Source organism: Pogona vitticeps, chromosome 2 (genome assembly GCF_051106095.1).
Source record: "Pogona vitticeps strain Pit_001003342236 chromosome 2, PviZW2.1, whole genome shotgun sequence".
Lineage (NCBI taxonomy): Eukaryota > Metazoa > Chordata > Lepidosauria > Squamata > Agamidae > Pogona > Pogona vitticeps.
In genome coordinates, this window is record NC_135784.1 from 9687481 (window position 1) to 9704246 (window position 16766).

At 44.4% G+C, this 16766-nt stretch overlaps 2 protein-coding genes across 3 annotated transcripts in view; both read left to right on the forward strand.

Annotated features, from left to right (window-relative positions):
- LOC140703737 (uncharacterized) overlaps positions 1–16766 on the forward strand; it is a 465058-nt gene that overhangs the window by 180424 nt on the left and 267868 nt on the right. The gene's annotated exons all lie outside the window — the stretch shown is intronic.
- Positions 2–10524, forward strand: LOC110070884 (uncharacterized). Of its 2 annotated transcripts, none has more exons than XM_078387975.1 (3): positions 2–119; positions 3888–3972; positions 8568–10524. In XM_078387975.1, exon 3 carries the CDS (start codon positions 9515–9517, stop codon positions 9950–9952), a length of 438 nt encoding a protein of 145 aa, XP_078244101.1. In that variant the 5' UTR covers positions 2–119; positions 3888–3972; positions 8568–9514; the 3' UTR covers positions 9953–10524. The 2 variants fall into 2 exon arrangements, with proteins under 2 accessions (XP_078244101.1, XP_078244102.1); XM_078387976.1 differs by having other exon boundaries at positions 5–119; positions 3884–3972.

Below are 16766 nucleotides of genomic sequence, written 5' to 3' on the forward strand. Positions count from 1 at the left end.
GGGGGGGGAGGATTGCGGGGGCGACGTGCTTTCTCTCCACCTCTATGGTCAGCGGTCTAGGCGCTGGATGGCGGTCGGTCTGTCCCGGCGTTTCGTGCTTCTGGAGGACCTGGAAGGCGGTGAGCCTGTTTGGGGGGAGGAGGAGGAGGAGGGGGTCGTGGGGGGTCTTTGTCTTTGAAGGGGTGGGGTGGGGGGGTGCATTTTTAAAACGTGCAATTCGCTGGCCAACCGCTCTACTTGGAATGTTTTGCAGGAACGCGGTGGTTTCGTCGCCTGGTTGGGGGGTTCGATTCCACACACACACCTCACATTGCTCCCTTGACGATCTAACCTCCCCCCAATGTCCCCTCCGTGAAAGGCATCCGGGTGGGTGACTGGTGCTCCTGCTCGGTTTTCCTGCGAGGAGACCTCCACCTGTCCCCTGCATCCTGCCTCCACCCGTCAGTGCAAAAAAAGGGAAGAAAGTCCCTGGGGTCTCCCCTGAGTTTCGCCTCCTCCCGTTCAAGGGGCCCCGTTGGCAAAAGTTTGGGAGGCACCGTCTAAGGCTTTCCGAGAGTCACTCCACACCCAGATCGCCAACATCCTCCCCAGTCGAGGAAACCAGGTTGGAAGCGTGCCCTGCAGTGTGAAGGGGAGCGGAGACCCTTTGGGGCAGACCCTGGCTCTTACTTCCAAATGCCCTCCTTCAAACCCAGAAAACAGGGGGATGTGGCAGCAGGTGAGGGGGAAAGCATCACGAGAGACCATTACAATTCCCCCCCACACACACACACACCTGGGGATTGCCTGCTGCACCCCAGAGAACAAGGGTGGACAAAGCTGGGTGGGTGGGAGACCCCCAGCCTCGTCCCACCAAGTCTCCGGTGATGCAAACCAGATCGGCCGGATCGCCAAGGATCAAGTCCTGGATGGCGGTTCTTTTGCATCCTCGACTGACCTGGCGTTTGCAGCAAGAGTTTCCACCCAGAGGGTTGGTCACACAGGCTATCCAATCTGTTTTAAGTTTGGGGGGGGGCAGTTTAGTAGAAACCGACATCCTTTCCCCCCCTTCTCTCTTGCTTGGGGTTGTGAGTTCTTTCCCCCCACCATTTCTCTCCCAGCCCTGAACAAGTCCTGTAGCTGCTCCCCAATTTCCCCCTCCCACATACACACCCTGTGATCTTTATTATCAAAACACATCCCTCCACAAGGAGACAAAGACCAAGTGAGCAGCATCTCCTCAGAGTCGTCTGGGAGAGGGGAAAAGATCTCACACAAGAATGAAAAGGGAGCATTTAGGGAGGCTGTGGTGCTTTTAAACCTTCAGGGAGGAAGGAGTCCCGAGATGTCCTTGTAGAAGGAGTCCCTTATGAAGCTCCTTGGGAGGTGGGGGCTTGAGTTCCTTGGCTCGACTGCATTGTGTGCAGGTAAGGTTCTTTTTATACCTACAGAGAGGGAACAAGAGGAGTCAGGGAACCCCCAGGTGTTGCCAAACTCCCAACTTCTCCTTTGGGCAGCAGAAATTGAGGGCAGGAGGGAAGATACGAAATGTAATGCTGTACATTATACTGTAAAGCATGGTCTCCAACATTGGGCCTCCAGATGTTCTTGGACTTCAACTCCCAGAAATCCTGGCCAGCAGAGGTGGTGGTGAAGGCTTCTGGGAGTTGTAGTCCAAGAATATCTGAAGGCCCAAGAAAAGGACCACTGCTGTAAAGGACACAACATGACCATTCGTAGGAGGGTGCTTGAGGTCTTTGCAGCGTTCAAAAAGGAGTTCACCATTGCCATGCAGGAATTTGATCCCTTCAGAGAAATCCTAGGTTTCAGGCAAATTGCCTGGATCAGTCCCTGCCCACTCAGCTCACCTTCACTTACAGCCCCCAAATTGTTTTCCTTTCCCTGCATGTGTTAAGAGGGAAACACGTTCTGCTGTTCTCTGCTTCTCCCTATCCAGGCCAGCTAACCTGAATGACTGTAATTTTGTCTCTAGGTCTTTGAGCGGTCCCTCCATCTTCCTTCACTTTCCCTCCTCCCTCTTCATTGTTTCTTTGTTAGCTGCCTTTCCATTTTCCTTTTTCTGTTTTCAAAGAAGAGATAGAGATGTATCTCTGCATGATACGGAAACTACAAAGCCAGGCACTATTAAGAAATGTCAGCTGCCTTCACTCATGCTTAGCTTTCCTTTACAGCTCTGATCCTTACCATACTTATGCTTGGTTGCCAAACTGCATTTAACAATTTCTCCACAGGTTTAGCCCAATCCTGTCATGCTCAAATAGTTAGGCAGTTTTTCCTGATAATCAAAATCTGACTGAGTGCATTAATTGCTCCCCAATCCACCCCCATATACACCCTGTGATCATTATCATCAAAACGCATCCCTCCACAAGGAGACAAAGACCTAGTGAGCAGCATCTCCTCAGAGTCGGCTAGGAGTGGGGAAAAGATCTCACACAAGAATGAAAAGGAAGAGGGGAGCATTTAGGGAGTCAGGCTGTGATGCTTTAAAACCTTCAGGGAGGGAGGAGTCGCAAGACATAGTTGTCCTTTATAAAGCTCTCTCGGAGGCAGGGGCTCAGCACTGCACTGTGCAGGCGAGGTTCTTTTTATACCCACAGAGAGGGAACGAGAGGAGTCAAGGAGCCCCCAGGTGTTGCCAAACTGCCTTTCCCTGCGGGTGTTCAGAGGGAAGCACGGTCTGTACAGTGGTACCTCAATTTACAAACTTAATCCATATTGGAACGGCGTTCGTAAGTCAAAACATTCATAAGTTGAAGTACCATTGAAATGCATGAGAACAGAATTAATCCTTTCGAGCATTTAAAAAAAAAAACCACCACCAAAATAAATATAAACATAGCAAGTCCCACATGCTGGGACTGCAAAAAACAACACGAATCCAAAAACAAAACATAGAAACATAACCCCCCCAGTGCAAACCCACCCTCTAAAACCCACCCAAAACAGTTTCTTTAAAAAGGACTTACTAGTCCGAAGCCTCCCGGTGCTCCACTGCCTCCGCCGCGGCTGAGGGCGAGCAGCCAAGCGTCTGGCCAGCTCAAGCAAGCCAGTGGTGAGTGGCCAAGCACCCGGCCATAGGCCCGGTTTACTCCCCAGGAAGGCCCGGTAGACTGGGCCTACCAGGGGAAGCCCTCCTGAGTGCTTCCCCGATAGGCCCAGTCTACCCCCCCGGAAAGCCTGAAGGCGCCGATCATGGTGGCGGGGGCCCCCCAGGAGATCTCCAATGGTGATGGAGAAGCTCTCAGGGCTTCCCTGCCGCCATCAGAGGCCTCCTGGGGGTTCGATGGGGGTGGCGGAAAAGGGCGGGAAATTTAAAATTGCTCCCCTGGGACCCTTGGAGCTTCCATGCCACCACTGGAGACCTCCTGAGGATCCCTTTTTCTAACCGTTGGGGTGAAAGAGCAGCCTCTTTGCCACCAACAGTTTGAATGGAACAAAAAAAGGCAGGGGAAATTTTAATTTTCTGTCCTTTTCCCCTTCCTCTTTTTTCGTAGGTCGAGGCTCCGTTTGCAAGTCGAAGTAGATTTTTGCAAGCGGAGCCATACGTAAGTCGAATCGTTCGCAGGTAGGGACGTTCGTAAGTCGAGGGCCCACTGTAGTTCCCTGTTTTCCACCATCCAGGCCAGCTGACTTGAATGACCAAAGTTTTATCTCAGTGTCTGTGAGAGGCCCCTCCATCTTCCTCTTCCTCTTTCCCTCCTCGTTTCTTCATTAGCTGCCTTTCCATTTTCCTTTTTCTGCTTTCCAAAGGGTAGAGAGAGAGAGATGGAGATGTATCTCCACATGATATGAAAACTACAAACACATGCACTGTTAGAAAATGTCTTTTCTTTGCTTTATCCAAGATGCCTCCAGACTTATCGTTTTTCTATTCTCCAAGGCAGGGGTTGAAAGTGAGTAGATCTCCTCTTACTTCTCACTGGACAAAAAAGGAATAACCAATTCCAAATCCCTCTTAGTATTTCCAAGGTAAGTGAGATGTCATTCTTTATTCATAGCAGAGAATTATGGCTTTGGAAAGAATCTTATAAAGTCATATAGCCGAATCACCTTCTCAGTGTAGAAATTAAAATGCATCTGACAGATGGCTGCCCAATTTTCTCTCAGCCACCAGTTCCACTGTTGTACTGCTAAAATAGTCAGAAGGTTTTTCCTGATAATTGAACTCTGGCTTCCTGAGTACATTAATTTGTGTCCTACGCTCTAGTAGGACTGAGAACAGATCCTGCACCTCTGAATGATAACCTTTCAAGTACAGTGGTGCCTCGCACAACGAGTGCCTCACACAACGATAAATTCACACAACAATGGCTTTTCCTAAAAAATTTGCCGCCTCACACAATGATGTTTCCTATGGGGAATTTTCACACAAAGATGTCCCTTTTCGCTCCTGTAAAAGTGCCTTAAACTGTTTGAAACCTGTTTTAAATGCATGGCATCGAAAGTCCAGCTTGTGAAACGTAATCAAACTTAATTTGGTCTTGTTCTGAGGCATTGTTAATTTCTGGTGAATTTTTTTATTCTCCATTGAAAGCCATTGAACGGTCCGTCCAATGGCTTTCAATGGAGAAAACAAAAAAATCACCAAAAATTAACAAAGACTCAAACAACACCAAATTAAGTTTGCATAGGTTTCAGGAGGTGGGCTAACGATTGCAAGCATTTAAAACAGGTTTCAAACAGTTTAAGACACTTTTACAGGAGCAAAAAGGGACTTTGCAAACCCATTCAAATGCATTGAGTCGGCTTCAATGCATTTCAACTGGGGAACCGCGTTTCCCTCAACAATGTTTCCTATGCCGATTTTCACTTAAGGACGGCAATCCGTTCCAATTGGAACGGATTAACCGGTTTTCAATGCATTCCTATGGGAAATGGTGTTTCACAGAACGATGTTTCACAGAACCTTTTTTTGAACCAATTAACATTGTTGTGCGAGGCACCACTGTATTTGAAGAGTATGTTCATTAGCCTTCAAGCTTCTTTTCTGAAGGCTAAACATGCCCAGTTTGTTCAGTCTTTCATTCTGGGGCTTGGTTTGTAGTTCCTCCTCAGTTGTCCTTACTGCCCCTTACTGACAAGAGGTGTCAAATGTTTGTTGGAAATGTGAAGCACAAGAGGGAAGCCTTTACCATATGCGGTTGACTTGTAGAGTAGCGAAACAGTATTGAATAGCATATATATTCTGTAACAAAAATATTTCTTTGTAATGTTCCACCGACCCCAGAATTGTTTTTACTGAGCATTGTACCAGGCAGCATAGATAAGACAAAGAGCTACCTAGTTAGATATACGTATAGTCACTGCAGCCAGAATTCTTTATGCTAAGAATTGGAAGAAATCGGAGATACCAAAACAAGCGGAACTCATTGAGAAGATGTGGGAAGCAGCTGAAATTGATATTCTATCAAAAGTGCTGAAAGACTGTCCAATACAGAAGGCAACTGAATGATGGGATTTATTATACAAATGGCTTCAGTCTCCAGATGTTACTCAAGCACTAACATAGATTTAAACTTAGATGTAACTAAGTTGAAAGCTGGAGGGCAATCAAATTGTAGAAAGGCGGAAAGTCGACTTGATATCGCAACATGAATAGATGGGATGATTGTACATTTTGTCTTCTGCTACCCCCCTCCCCCCCATATCCCCTTTATCCTCCGTATTCCCTACCTTAATCCTAATTGTTAAAAAATAAATTTAAAAAAGACCTGCTGGTTTTCTACCAGCTTTGTGCTTTCAAGAAAATGCAGATGTCTCTTCAGAAAAGTGAAACAAATACACTCTTGAGGAAGAGATTCCCTCTTTGTGTTCCTCTGCATAGGATGGGGCATAGACGGGAGGAGACCAAATGGTTCTGTCTGTCTGTCTGTCTGTCTGTCTGTCTGTCTGTCTGTCTGTCTGTCTGTCTGTCTGTCTGTCTGTCTGTCTGTCTGTCTATCTATCTATCTATCTATCTATCTATCTATCTATCTATCTATCTATCTATCTATCTATCTATCTATCTATCTATCTATCTATCTATCTATCTATCTATCTAATACCCCGCCTATCTGGTCTTAGGACCACTCTGTGTAGTTTCAATTGTTTTACATTTTACTTATAAAAGTATTTCAGTATTGATTTTATGAAGTTTGAACAATGGAAATTGTTGTTCTTGATGAGCCCAGCTGTAAAGGATTGTAATACTAGATGAGATATAAATACCCTGTTTCCCCAAAAATAAGACGTATCCTGAAAATAAGCCCTAGCATGATTTTTCAGGATGCTCGTAATATAAACCCTATGTACCAAAACAAGTCCCGGTTAAGTGAAGCCCCACCCTCCACCATTGTACAGCAACCAGAAGAAGATAACATGACTGTATTTGAATACTGTGCAGCGAAAATGGCGGCCGTATGGAGGATTTCCGCATAACGGTGAGTTTTTTGCCCATAGGAGCGCATTAAATGTGTTTTAATACGTTCCTATGGGCTTTTTCCCCCGCATAGCGACAAATCCGTATAGCGATGATTTTTTTTGAAACGGATTATCGTCGCTATGCGGGGCACCACTGTACTGTAAGATACAGATAGGAAGCAGAAGGTAGGCCAGGCCACTAAAGATAGAGGAGGATAAATGATTAGCCAAGAATTGCAAGAATGGCATTAGGAAGGCAAAAGCTGAGTGACGCCTAAAGAGATTGTCCTTTGAAAAGGCACTCTGGTTATTTTTAGTTGCGATTATTTTATACAAAGTCTCACCATGGTTTTCTGCACTAATTTTATTGCCAACATGCAAGTACAACCATCCCATTAAATATTCGGGGAGAATTATATTTTGAAAGCTCTGTTCTTCATGTATTTTCTTTACTCGTTAAAAAGCCTTTTTACGCAAACGTGGTGGGGTCACAGGTGACTGCAGAGGGTGGCCATTCAATAAAGGTTGGGAAACATTGCTCTAGATGTAATATACCTTGATTTCAGCAAAACCGTTGATCACGTGCCCCATGAGATCTTTATTTCCATGCTAACTCAGTGTGGGTTGGATGGAACAAGTGGCAGCTGGAGACACTGTTGGCTACAGAATTGTACTCAGAGAGTGTTTATCAGACGTGGGAATAGTAGGAAGTGAGGTAACTACAAGTCTCAGTGGTGAGCCCAGTGCACTATTATGAGTTGGATGAGAGAATGCAGCCATATTTCTCCAATTTGCAAATGACACAAAATTGGATGGAATAGCTAATATCCTGAAAGGCTAAAAAAAAACCTGAAGATCTTGATAAATATGAGCACTGTTCTGCGAAGAACAGAGTGAAATTTAACAGGGATAAGTGCAAATTCTTACACGGGGGAAGAACACACACGATGAGGGTTAATTGGCTGCATAATGCTAAAAGATAGAATGATCTTGGAATTGTTGTTACTCACAAGCTGAATACGAGCCAATAGTGCGATGGGGCTGCGATAAAGGGACGAGAAAGGTATCTCGTGATAATCTTAATACCCAAATAGGCTCATAATGGGAGATTGGTATTTTCGGTAGCTTGAGCCCAAGTCATTTAGGCTTTGCACACATTGAATTGTATTCGGAAAGCGAGTGGAGCTGCTTTAAGTTGTATGTTGCCTGTGTCTGGCCCCAGCGTTTTTTAACCGATGATATTTCCAAACAATTCACCTCATATAGTGCATGTTACAGTCGTCGAGTCAGGAATCAACCAAGGAATGTGAGACTATGGCCAGCTCAGATGTCTCCAGAAACGGGAAAACCTGGCACACTAGTTTTAAGTGTGCAAAGGCACTCCAGGCCACCTGGGGAAGCAGGCTAAGAGATGATTCCATGACCACCCCCAAACTTCACACCTCGGGTTTCAGGGTAGTGTAACCATATGTAGTATAGACAGAATCTCTATTCTTTTGTCTGCATTTTGGCTGACCGACAACACCTCTGTTTTGGATGGATTCGTTTGCAGTTTATTTGGGCTCATCCAGTCCACTGATGTTCAGTGTCAATGTTCAGAGAATTCAGTGTCATCCGCATAGTGATGACATCCAATTCCAAACCTCCTTTCCCAGCTTGGCTTCATCTTTAGAAAGGATGCTGGCAAACTAGAGGTGGTTCAGAGAAAGACAAGAAGGATGATTCGGGGACTGGAAACCAAGCCCTATGAGGAGAGACTGCAAGAACTGCGCATGTTTAGCCTTGAGAAAAGAAGACTGAGGGGAGAACTGATGGCAGTTTTCAATGACTAGAAAGGTAGTCTTGAAAGAGGAGGGGCAGGATCTGTTCTTAGTCATCCCAAAATAACTAAACGTATTAGAGAAAGCCAGAGTTTAATTGAATATCAGAAAAAAACTCTTAAGTGTTAGAGCAGTCTGATCATGAAATCAGTTGTCTCAGAAAGTAATGTGAAAATTAAGTCAACCATATTTCTGCTATCTTTGAATATTGATTCCAGCAGGTGGAGTATGACCCTATAGGCCCCTTCCAACTAAATTATTCTATGATTCTATTCTTCTGAATAGTTGAACCATTTCTATATGTTTTTAATAGATTCTGTGCTATATTCCTCTTTTTTAAACCAGATAACAAACCAGGAGAACCGCAAATCTGTACACTAAGCTGTTCAGTCAGTTACAAGAACAAAGTGTGAAGCAAGAAAAGAAAACAGACAACGAAAAGTAGACAAAAAGACAGAATGGAAGCCGACCAATGACAGGGAAGAGTATATCCCCAATTTCAGAGTGCTGAGTTTTAGGAACTTCTGATCATTGGTAAAAACAGCAAGGAAAAGGAAGGAGAAGGTGCTTCATGGGGATAAAAGCACTGAAAAGATCTTCAGATACCAATGCACATGGCAACATCGACCCAAAGGAAAAACTGAATCAATGGAACATGGGAAGACCATGAATATGAACAATAATTTTTCTGGTGAAAAATTCCTTGGGGGCTGAAGCAGTATAAATGTTTGCAGTGTGGAAAGAGCTTCAGCCAAAGTGCTAACCTTAGTACACATAGAAAAACTCATACAGGAGAGAAACCATATAAATGCATAGAATGTGGAAAGAGTTTCAGTCAAAGTGGTCACCTAAATTCACATCAAAGAACTCACACAGGGGAGAAACCACATAAATGCGTAGAATGTGGAAAGAGTTTCAGTCAAAGTGGTCACCTAAATTCACATCAAAGAACTCACACAGGGGAGAAACCATATAAATGCATAGAATGTGGAAAGAGCTTCAGCGCAAACGGTCAGCTTAGTAGATATAGAAGAACTCACACAGGAGAGAAACCATATAAATGCATAGAATGTGGAAAGAGTTTCAGTCGAAGTGGTCAACTAAATTCACATCAAAGAACTCACACAGGGGAGAAACCATATAAATGCATAGAATGTGGAAAGAGTTTCAGTGAAAATGGCCACCTAAATTCACATAAAAAAACTCACACAGGGGAGAAACCATATAAATGCATAGAATGTGGAAAGAGTTTCAGTCGAAGTGGTCACCTAAATTCACATCGAAAAACTCACATGGGGGAGAAACCATATAAATGCATAGAATGTGGAAAGAGTTTCAGTGAAAGTGGTCACCTAAATTCACATAAAAAAACTCACACAGGGGAGAAACCATATAAATGCATAGAATGTGGAAAGAGTTTCAGTCAGAGCAGTTCCCTGAGTTCACATCAAAGAACTCACACAGGGGAGAAGCCATATAAATGCATGGAATGTGGAAAGAGTTTTATTCAGAATGGTACCTTTAGGTCACATCAAAGAACTCACACAGGAGAGAAACCATATAAATGCATAGAATGTGGAAAGAGCTTCAGACTGAGTTATACCCTTAGGTTACATCAAAGAACACACACAGGGGAGAAACCATATAAATGCATAGAATGTGGAAAGAGCTTCAGGCAGAGCGGTCAGCTTAGGTCACATCAAAGAACTCATATTGGGGAAAAACTATAGAAATGTGTGGAATGTCAAAAGAGCTTCAGGAGGAGGAGATCATTGTTCATATCAAAGAACTTACAATGGGGAAAAAACCATATGAATGCATCAAATATGGAAAGCTTTAATTAGACAAATAGACTTAATTCTCATGAAAGAACTCAGATGGGGGAGAAACCATGGAAACACAAAATGTGGCTTGAGCTTCAATCAAAGTTACAACCTTAGTTGTGTGAATTATTCCAAAATTTTATCATAATGGGAGGGAAACCTGTCGACCGAAAACTCAAAACTGCTTTTTGAAAGATCCTTCAGAGATGCATTAAAAGCGAAAGCTTTTAGAAAAATTACTATCTGGGATATAGTTCATATTGCAGCCCCTTGTTTTGGTACAAAAGGTACTGATAAGTTATCAAGGCATAGAAAATGCTGACATAATGCAAAACGGAGAGAAAAGAGAAAAACGAATCAATTTTGAAGTGTTGCTTGTTATGTTTTTTACTTATACTGTTAATTAACAAAGAGTTAACACAAAATATATGTGGAACTTTGTATTAAACAAATGGGAATAAATATATTGCACAATGGAAGCTTCTACAGCATTAGTGTCAAAGGAGAAAAAGATGGATGTTCTTATGCTAACTGATGAAAGATGTGCAATTAGTGAAGAGAGAGGTGTCATTTGTTTTATAAGGCTTTACCCCCATAATTAATAATAATAATAATAATAATAATAATAGTAATAATAATAATAATAATAATAATAATAATAATAATAATAATAATAATAATAATAATAATAATAATAATAATAATAATAATAATAATAATAATAATAATAATAATAATAATAATATAATTCTGAAGGGGGTATCAATGAATGCATATTCTGCATTCTTTATGAAGATATAGGTATATGTATGCCATTGTATTGAGAGCATACTGCTTTGAAGAGGCAGGTATTATTCAAGGGAGGGGAACTTTTGTTTATACTTTGAGTTTTTCAAGCTCTGGTCTACTCAAGCCCTGGACTGCAGTGGGTGGGAGGCAACCAGACGAAACCGAAGCTTTGGGAAGAATTTTATTTTGTTGACATGCAGAAGAAGGGATAGAAATAGCGGGAGAGATCTTGCTCACACACTGTTATTAAAAAGGAATGGAGAACTATAGAAGCTGAGAATGGGAGAAGGCCATGGGTCCCATCTTGCCCCATCTTGGTGATTCTCTAGCAGCTCCACACACTTGTGGCTGGGTGGAGATTTTTCCTGGAGCTTCACGGTGTTGAAACAGACCAGAAGTGATTGGCCCAGTGATACCTTTCTGAGACCGGGGGCATTTTTAGAAGGGTGTTTATTATTTTTTTGGGGGGGGGGTTGATCTGCATTCCTGTCTGAAGTGTCCTTCTTTGCCACAGGAAAAACATTTACAATCACACACAGTGTTCAAGGAGGTAGCCATGGCTGTGGCCAAAAGCTGTGTCTTGTGAGTTTCTGTCCCAATGTTCTGACACAATTTTAGCACAACAGCAATGTCAGTCTCTGGTTTGTTGTCAATAGTACTAAGGGCCGTTTTACAATCCATGTTATGATTTTCAAACAGGACGCGGACAAAAATGGAACAAATTCAGAGGAGGCTAAACAAGGATGATTCGGGGACTGGAGACCAAGCTGTATGAGGAAAGACTGAATAAACTTGACATGTTTAGCCTTGAGAAAAGAAGACTGGGGGAGTTAGCACTTTTCAAAGATCCATGGGGCTGAGACACTCTCCCCAAGCTGAACTCTCTGGGGACGGTCCTCCAAGAAGGAACAGAGCCAGGTCAGTGCCAGGCCACCTATTCCAAGCTCGGAGAGCCTCCCCAGGAGGATACCGTGGTCAATGGTATCAAAGGCCTCTGAGATATCAAGGAGGACCAACAGAGACACTTTGCCCCTGTCAGCCTCCCTCAATAGGTCATTGCACAGGGCAACCAATGCTGTCTCTGTACCATGGCGGAGCCTGAAGCCCGACTGAAATGGATCCAGGGCGTCTGTTTCATCCAGGAGCGCTTGCAGCTGATCGGCCACCACCCTCTCCCCCACCTTGCTTAGGAAGGAAACGTTGGCGACGGGCCTACAGTTGCCAATTTCATCTGCCGCCAAACTAGGTTTTTTCCTTATGGGCCTAATGAGTGTGTCCTTCAGGGCAGATGGAAATCTGCCCTCAAGGAAAGACCCATTTATTATAGCCGTGGCCCATTCCGTTGTTAAAGGCCTGGCTGATTTGATTAGCCAGGCCGGGCAAGGGTCCAAGGAGGAGGTGGTGGCACGGCAGCGATCAAGCGCCCTGGCCACAGTATCAGGCGTAACAGGCTGAAAGGTATCAAGAATCACCAGGCAAGATGGAGCGCTGGACATCTCTGCTCGACTCACTGTGTTCAAAAAAGGAGAGAAGTCCCGGCGGATGGCCGCCACTTTTGATTTTTAAAATGCTGCAAATTGGTCTGGCGAGAAACTAGAGGAAGGCCCATCACTCAGACCAACTCCGGATAGGTCGTGTACTATATGGAATAACCGCCTGCTGGTTGGATGCTTCGCTTATCCGGTTAGCGAAGTATACTCGACTGGCAGCCTTTACCTTGGCCAGGTAAAGGTTAGTAGCGACCTTGACAGCTATCCAGTTATAATCCGTCGGGTCCTTTCTCCATTTGCGCTCTAGCCGTCTCCTGACCCGCTTCAACGCCCGGAGATCATGGTTGAACCAGGGCGCCAGGCAGTCTCTGCGGCGGAGAGGGCGTTTAGGAGCGATCATGTCTACAGCCCTAGCCGCGGCTGCGAACCAGCCATCAACCGGAGCCTCGACAGGAGCGCCAGCCAGGTCAGCCGTAGCACCTCTCATGGCTTCCTGGAATCTAACCGGATCCATTGGCCTTCGAGGGTGAACCATAACAATAGGTCCCTGCTCGGGGACATGTTCAAGAAGGCCATGGTCTCCAAGAACTCAAGAGCTGGCCCGGAAGTCTGTGCTCCCGAATGCACATTGAAGTCCCCCAGAACCAATAGTTTTGGGGAACCCAACAGTGCCGCAGAGACAAAGTCCACCAGCTCTGGTAGGGAAATGGCTGGGTCGTGGAGAGCACGGTAGCCCAGCAAGATCCCAATACCATCCCTGGCCCCATTCGACACGTGCAGAGCCTCTAGACCTGGTTTTATTACTGAGGAGCACCTAGCCACCTCCAAGCTGGATTTATAAACAATGGCTACTCCCGCCCTGGTCTTCCAGTCTACCCTGGTGTTGGACAGCATAACCGGGCGGACAGATGAGTGCTAGGGGAGGTCCCCCCTCTCCGCCAATCCATGTTTCGGTTATGCATGCCAGGTCTGCATCCTGCTCCAAGATAAGATCGTAAATTATTTGGGCCTTGTTGGATACAGACCTGGCATTCAACAACACCAGGCGCAGAGTGGATTGCCAACTGAACTGGCTACCTCGATACTGGGGGTTGGCCTCCGTCTCAGAACAATGAACAGCTCTTAAGCATCTGCCCATAGTTCTTCTAACATGAGCAGGGACGAGGCCAACGCCGTATCTCCCACTACCCATGACCACTGAGATGTTTTGGGGGCCCTCTCTGGGAGGCAGGCCCTCCATTCCATAACCAAGGGAAGAAAGAGGGAGGAGGGGAGAGGAGAAAGGAAGAAAGAAAGAAAGAAAGAGAAAAGAGAAAAGTGGAACTTAATATAAACAAATCAAATAATAATAAAAAACGTAATCATATACAGTGCAGCGAATAGAAATAATATACATACATTTTTAAAAAAGTCTTTTCAAAGACTTGAAAGGCCTTCATTTAGAGGAGAAGCAGGACTTGTTCTTGATCAACCCAGAGTGCAGGATACGCAACCATGAGCGGATACAGGAAGCCAGATTTTGCTTCAATATCAGGAAAAACACCCTAACTGTTAGAGCAGCAAGACAGTGGAAGCAATTATCTTGAGAGGTGGTGAGCGCTCCAACACTGGAGGGAGTCAAGAGAAATTTAGACAGCTACCCGCAGATTTCCTTTGATTTGTGTTCCTGCATTGAGTAGGTGGTTTGACTTGATGAGTGGCAAAGCACTCGCCAGGCTGCTGTTCCAGAGAGCCTGAAGAAATCACACGGGTCCCCTCAGGATGGGGGCAAGGTGAAACCTCCTTCCCCCTATAAGCCATTCAAAAATTCATCTGTATACTTGCACACTTATCTCTGTGCAGTGTCATGATAGACTATGAGACAAGGGAATACATCCCAACAACCATTGGCATCAGCTGGTGTTGACCCATGGAAAGATCCCAAGCCAATTCCCTGTTTAACAGATCACCCACCTCTATGTTCTTATTCAGTCCTTGCCAGTTGTCATCTATGCGCCAAGAAAGTTTTCCCACATCTCACTAAGGTTTAGAGCTTTCCTTTGGGTGCCCCTCTTGTTTTCAAAACAAGCGCCTTACAAATACCATATGTTGGAGAGTGTTGGGCCGAGTATGTAGAGGAAATGGTCTGACTTCCATTTGGAGCTGCTTCATCCTTCTCCCAGTTTGGAGAGAGTACGAAAGATGGACAGGAAAGTCTCATCAGCTTTTGGGAAGAGAAGTGTGCTGGAGACAACAGGTGTGCTTCTCTAATGCTGCTAAAAAGTGTTTTTCTATTTTAGCCGTGCACACCTGAGCTTGTCATAGTGGGATACTGAACAGAGCATAGTTCACACGTCTGTCATGGTTGTGAACATTAAGGTTAAAAACTGAAGATGGGATATGTAACTGTGGAAAGTTATAGAATGAATCCATATTGGATCTGTGTTAGCAGGATTTTGTACCATGGGAATGTTTTCTCCAAGATGGGATGGGAAAGTTCCATGTAAACAGCCATGTTAGGAGTCAAGACACAACTCCATTGTCTGGATCTAGACCCGAGACGAGGAGATGGAAAACAACACCTGTACTTCTCATGGGAAAAGGTGGCATGAGGGGAATGGACTGTCCTTTACACCCATTGGTCAACATCTCGAAGAGACAAAGAAGAAAGGTGATGCCAATAAGATAGAAAATGGAGGATGGTGCCACATGGACAGAGCTGGAAGAGATTGGTTGGCTTAGAGAGCTTCCAGACTCAGATGCCAGATTCTAGTTTCTAAAGAGCCATTTTGTATGCTTTATGCTAAGATGTAGTAGAGAGAGAGAGTTAGAGGGGGGCTAACAGTTGCCTACCCTTAAAGAAGCTTTTTAGAATTTTATTTTATTTTTGCTAGTTGAATTCTGTTAAGATTCTAATTGCAATATCTTATGGAAATGTAACATTCAACAAACTGAATATCTCTAAATACATTGTTTTTTCAATAAAAAATATTCTTAAAATCCTTAAAATTGGTCTCTTGAACAGCAAGTCTGCTAAGCCTCCTTCCAGAAGAATAGTTAGGCCACAGAATGCTACAGAGTCCTTTTTCCCTGAGCTTTGTTTGTCCTGGCACACTCCAAAGCTCATTATTTTTCTCTTTTATTTTCCTTGTTTAACTTACTTAAGTATAAGCAAGGAATTTCTTTTGAACAGACTTGTGGTGAGGGATTTGTGTTATGTCCTGGCTTAGTCACCTGGACTCTGCTCAGCTAATTAGGAATACACTAACAGCTGGACAAACTCTGTTTGGGAAATGAGCAATCCTTCTGGGGATCTCAGTTCTATATCACATTTTAAACTCACAATGACAAGAAGATTCAGTGGGTCCAAAATGCCGCAGCCAAATTTCTGGCTTGGGATGGTCTCCGTTACCACAATACCCCCACTTTGATCCTTTAGAGGAACTAGAGACCAAATTCCTACCATGCGCTGGATTATGGAGAAAGCCAGAGAGTTCCAGAAGAACATCTACTTCTGCTTCATTGACTATGCGAAAGCCTTTGACTGTGTGGACCACAACAAACTATGTCAGGTTGTTAAAGAAATGGGAGTGCCTGGCCACCTTCTCCTTCTCCTGAGAAACCTATATGTGGGACAGGAAGCAACAGTCAGAACTGGATATGGAACAACTGATTGGTTCAAAATTGGGAAAGGGGTACGACAAGGTTGTATATTGTGTCCCTGCTTATTTAACTTACATGCAGAATACATCATGCGAAAGGCTGGACTGCATGAATCCGAAGCCGGAATTAAGATTGCCGGAAGAAATATAAACATCCTCAGATATGCAGATGATACTACTCTGATGGCAGAAAGTGAAGAGGAATTAAAGAACCTCTTAATGAGGGTGAAAGAGGAAAGCACAAAACATGGTCTGAAGTTCAACATCAAAAAAAAAGAAGATCATGGCCACTGGTCCCATCACCTCCTGGCAAATAGAAGGGGAAGATATGGAGGCAGTGAGAGAGTTTACTGTTTTGGGCTCCATGATCATTGCAGATGGTGACAGCAGCCATAAAATTAAAAGATGCCTGCTTCTTGGGAGGAAACCTAAACAGCATCTTAAAAAGCAGAGACATCACCTTGCCGACAAAGGTCTGCATAGTCAAAGCTATGGTTTTTTCCAGTAATGACGTATGGAAGCGAGAGCTAGACCATAAAGAAGGCTGACCGCCAAAGAATTGATGCTTTTGAATTGTGGTGCTGGAGGAGACTCTTGAGAGTCCCCTGGACTGCAAGGAGAACAAACCTTTCCGTTCTGAAGGAAATCAACCCTGAGTGCTCACTGGAAGGACAGATCCTGAAGCTGAGGCTCCAATACTTTGGCCACCTCATGAGAAGACTCCCTGGAAAAAATCCTGATGTTGGGAAAGTGTGACAGCAAGAGGCGAAGGGTATGACAGAGGATGAGATGGTTGGACAG

What these genes read in the sequence shown, in the direction of transcription:
- LOC110070884 (XM_078387975.1), top strand. Translation starts at nt 9,515, where the DNA reads ATGGGGGAGAAACCATATAAATGCATAGAATGTGGAAAGAGTTTCAGT.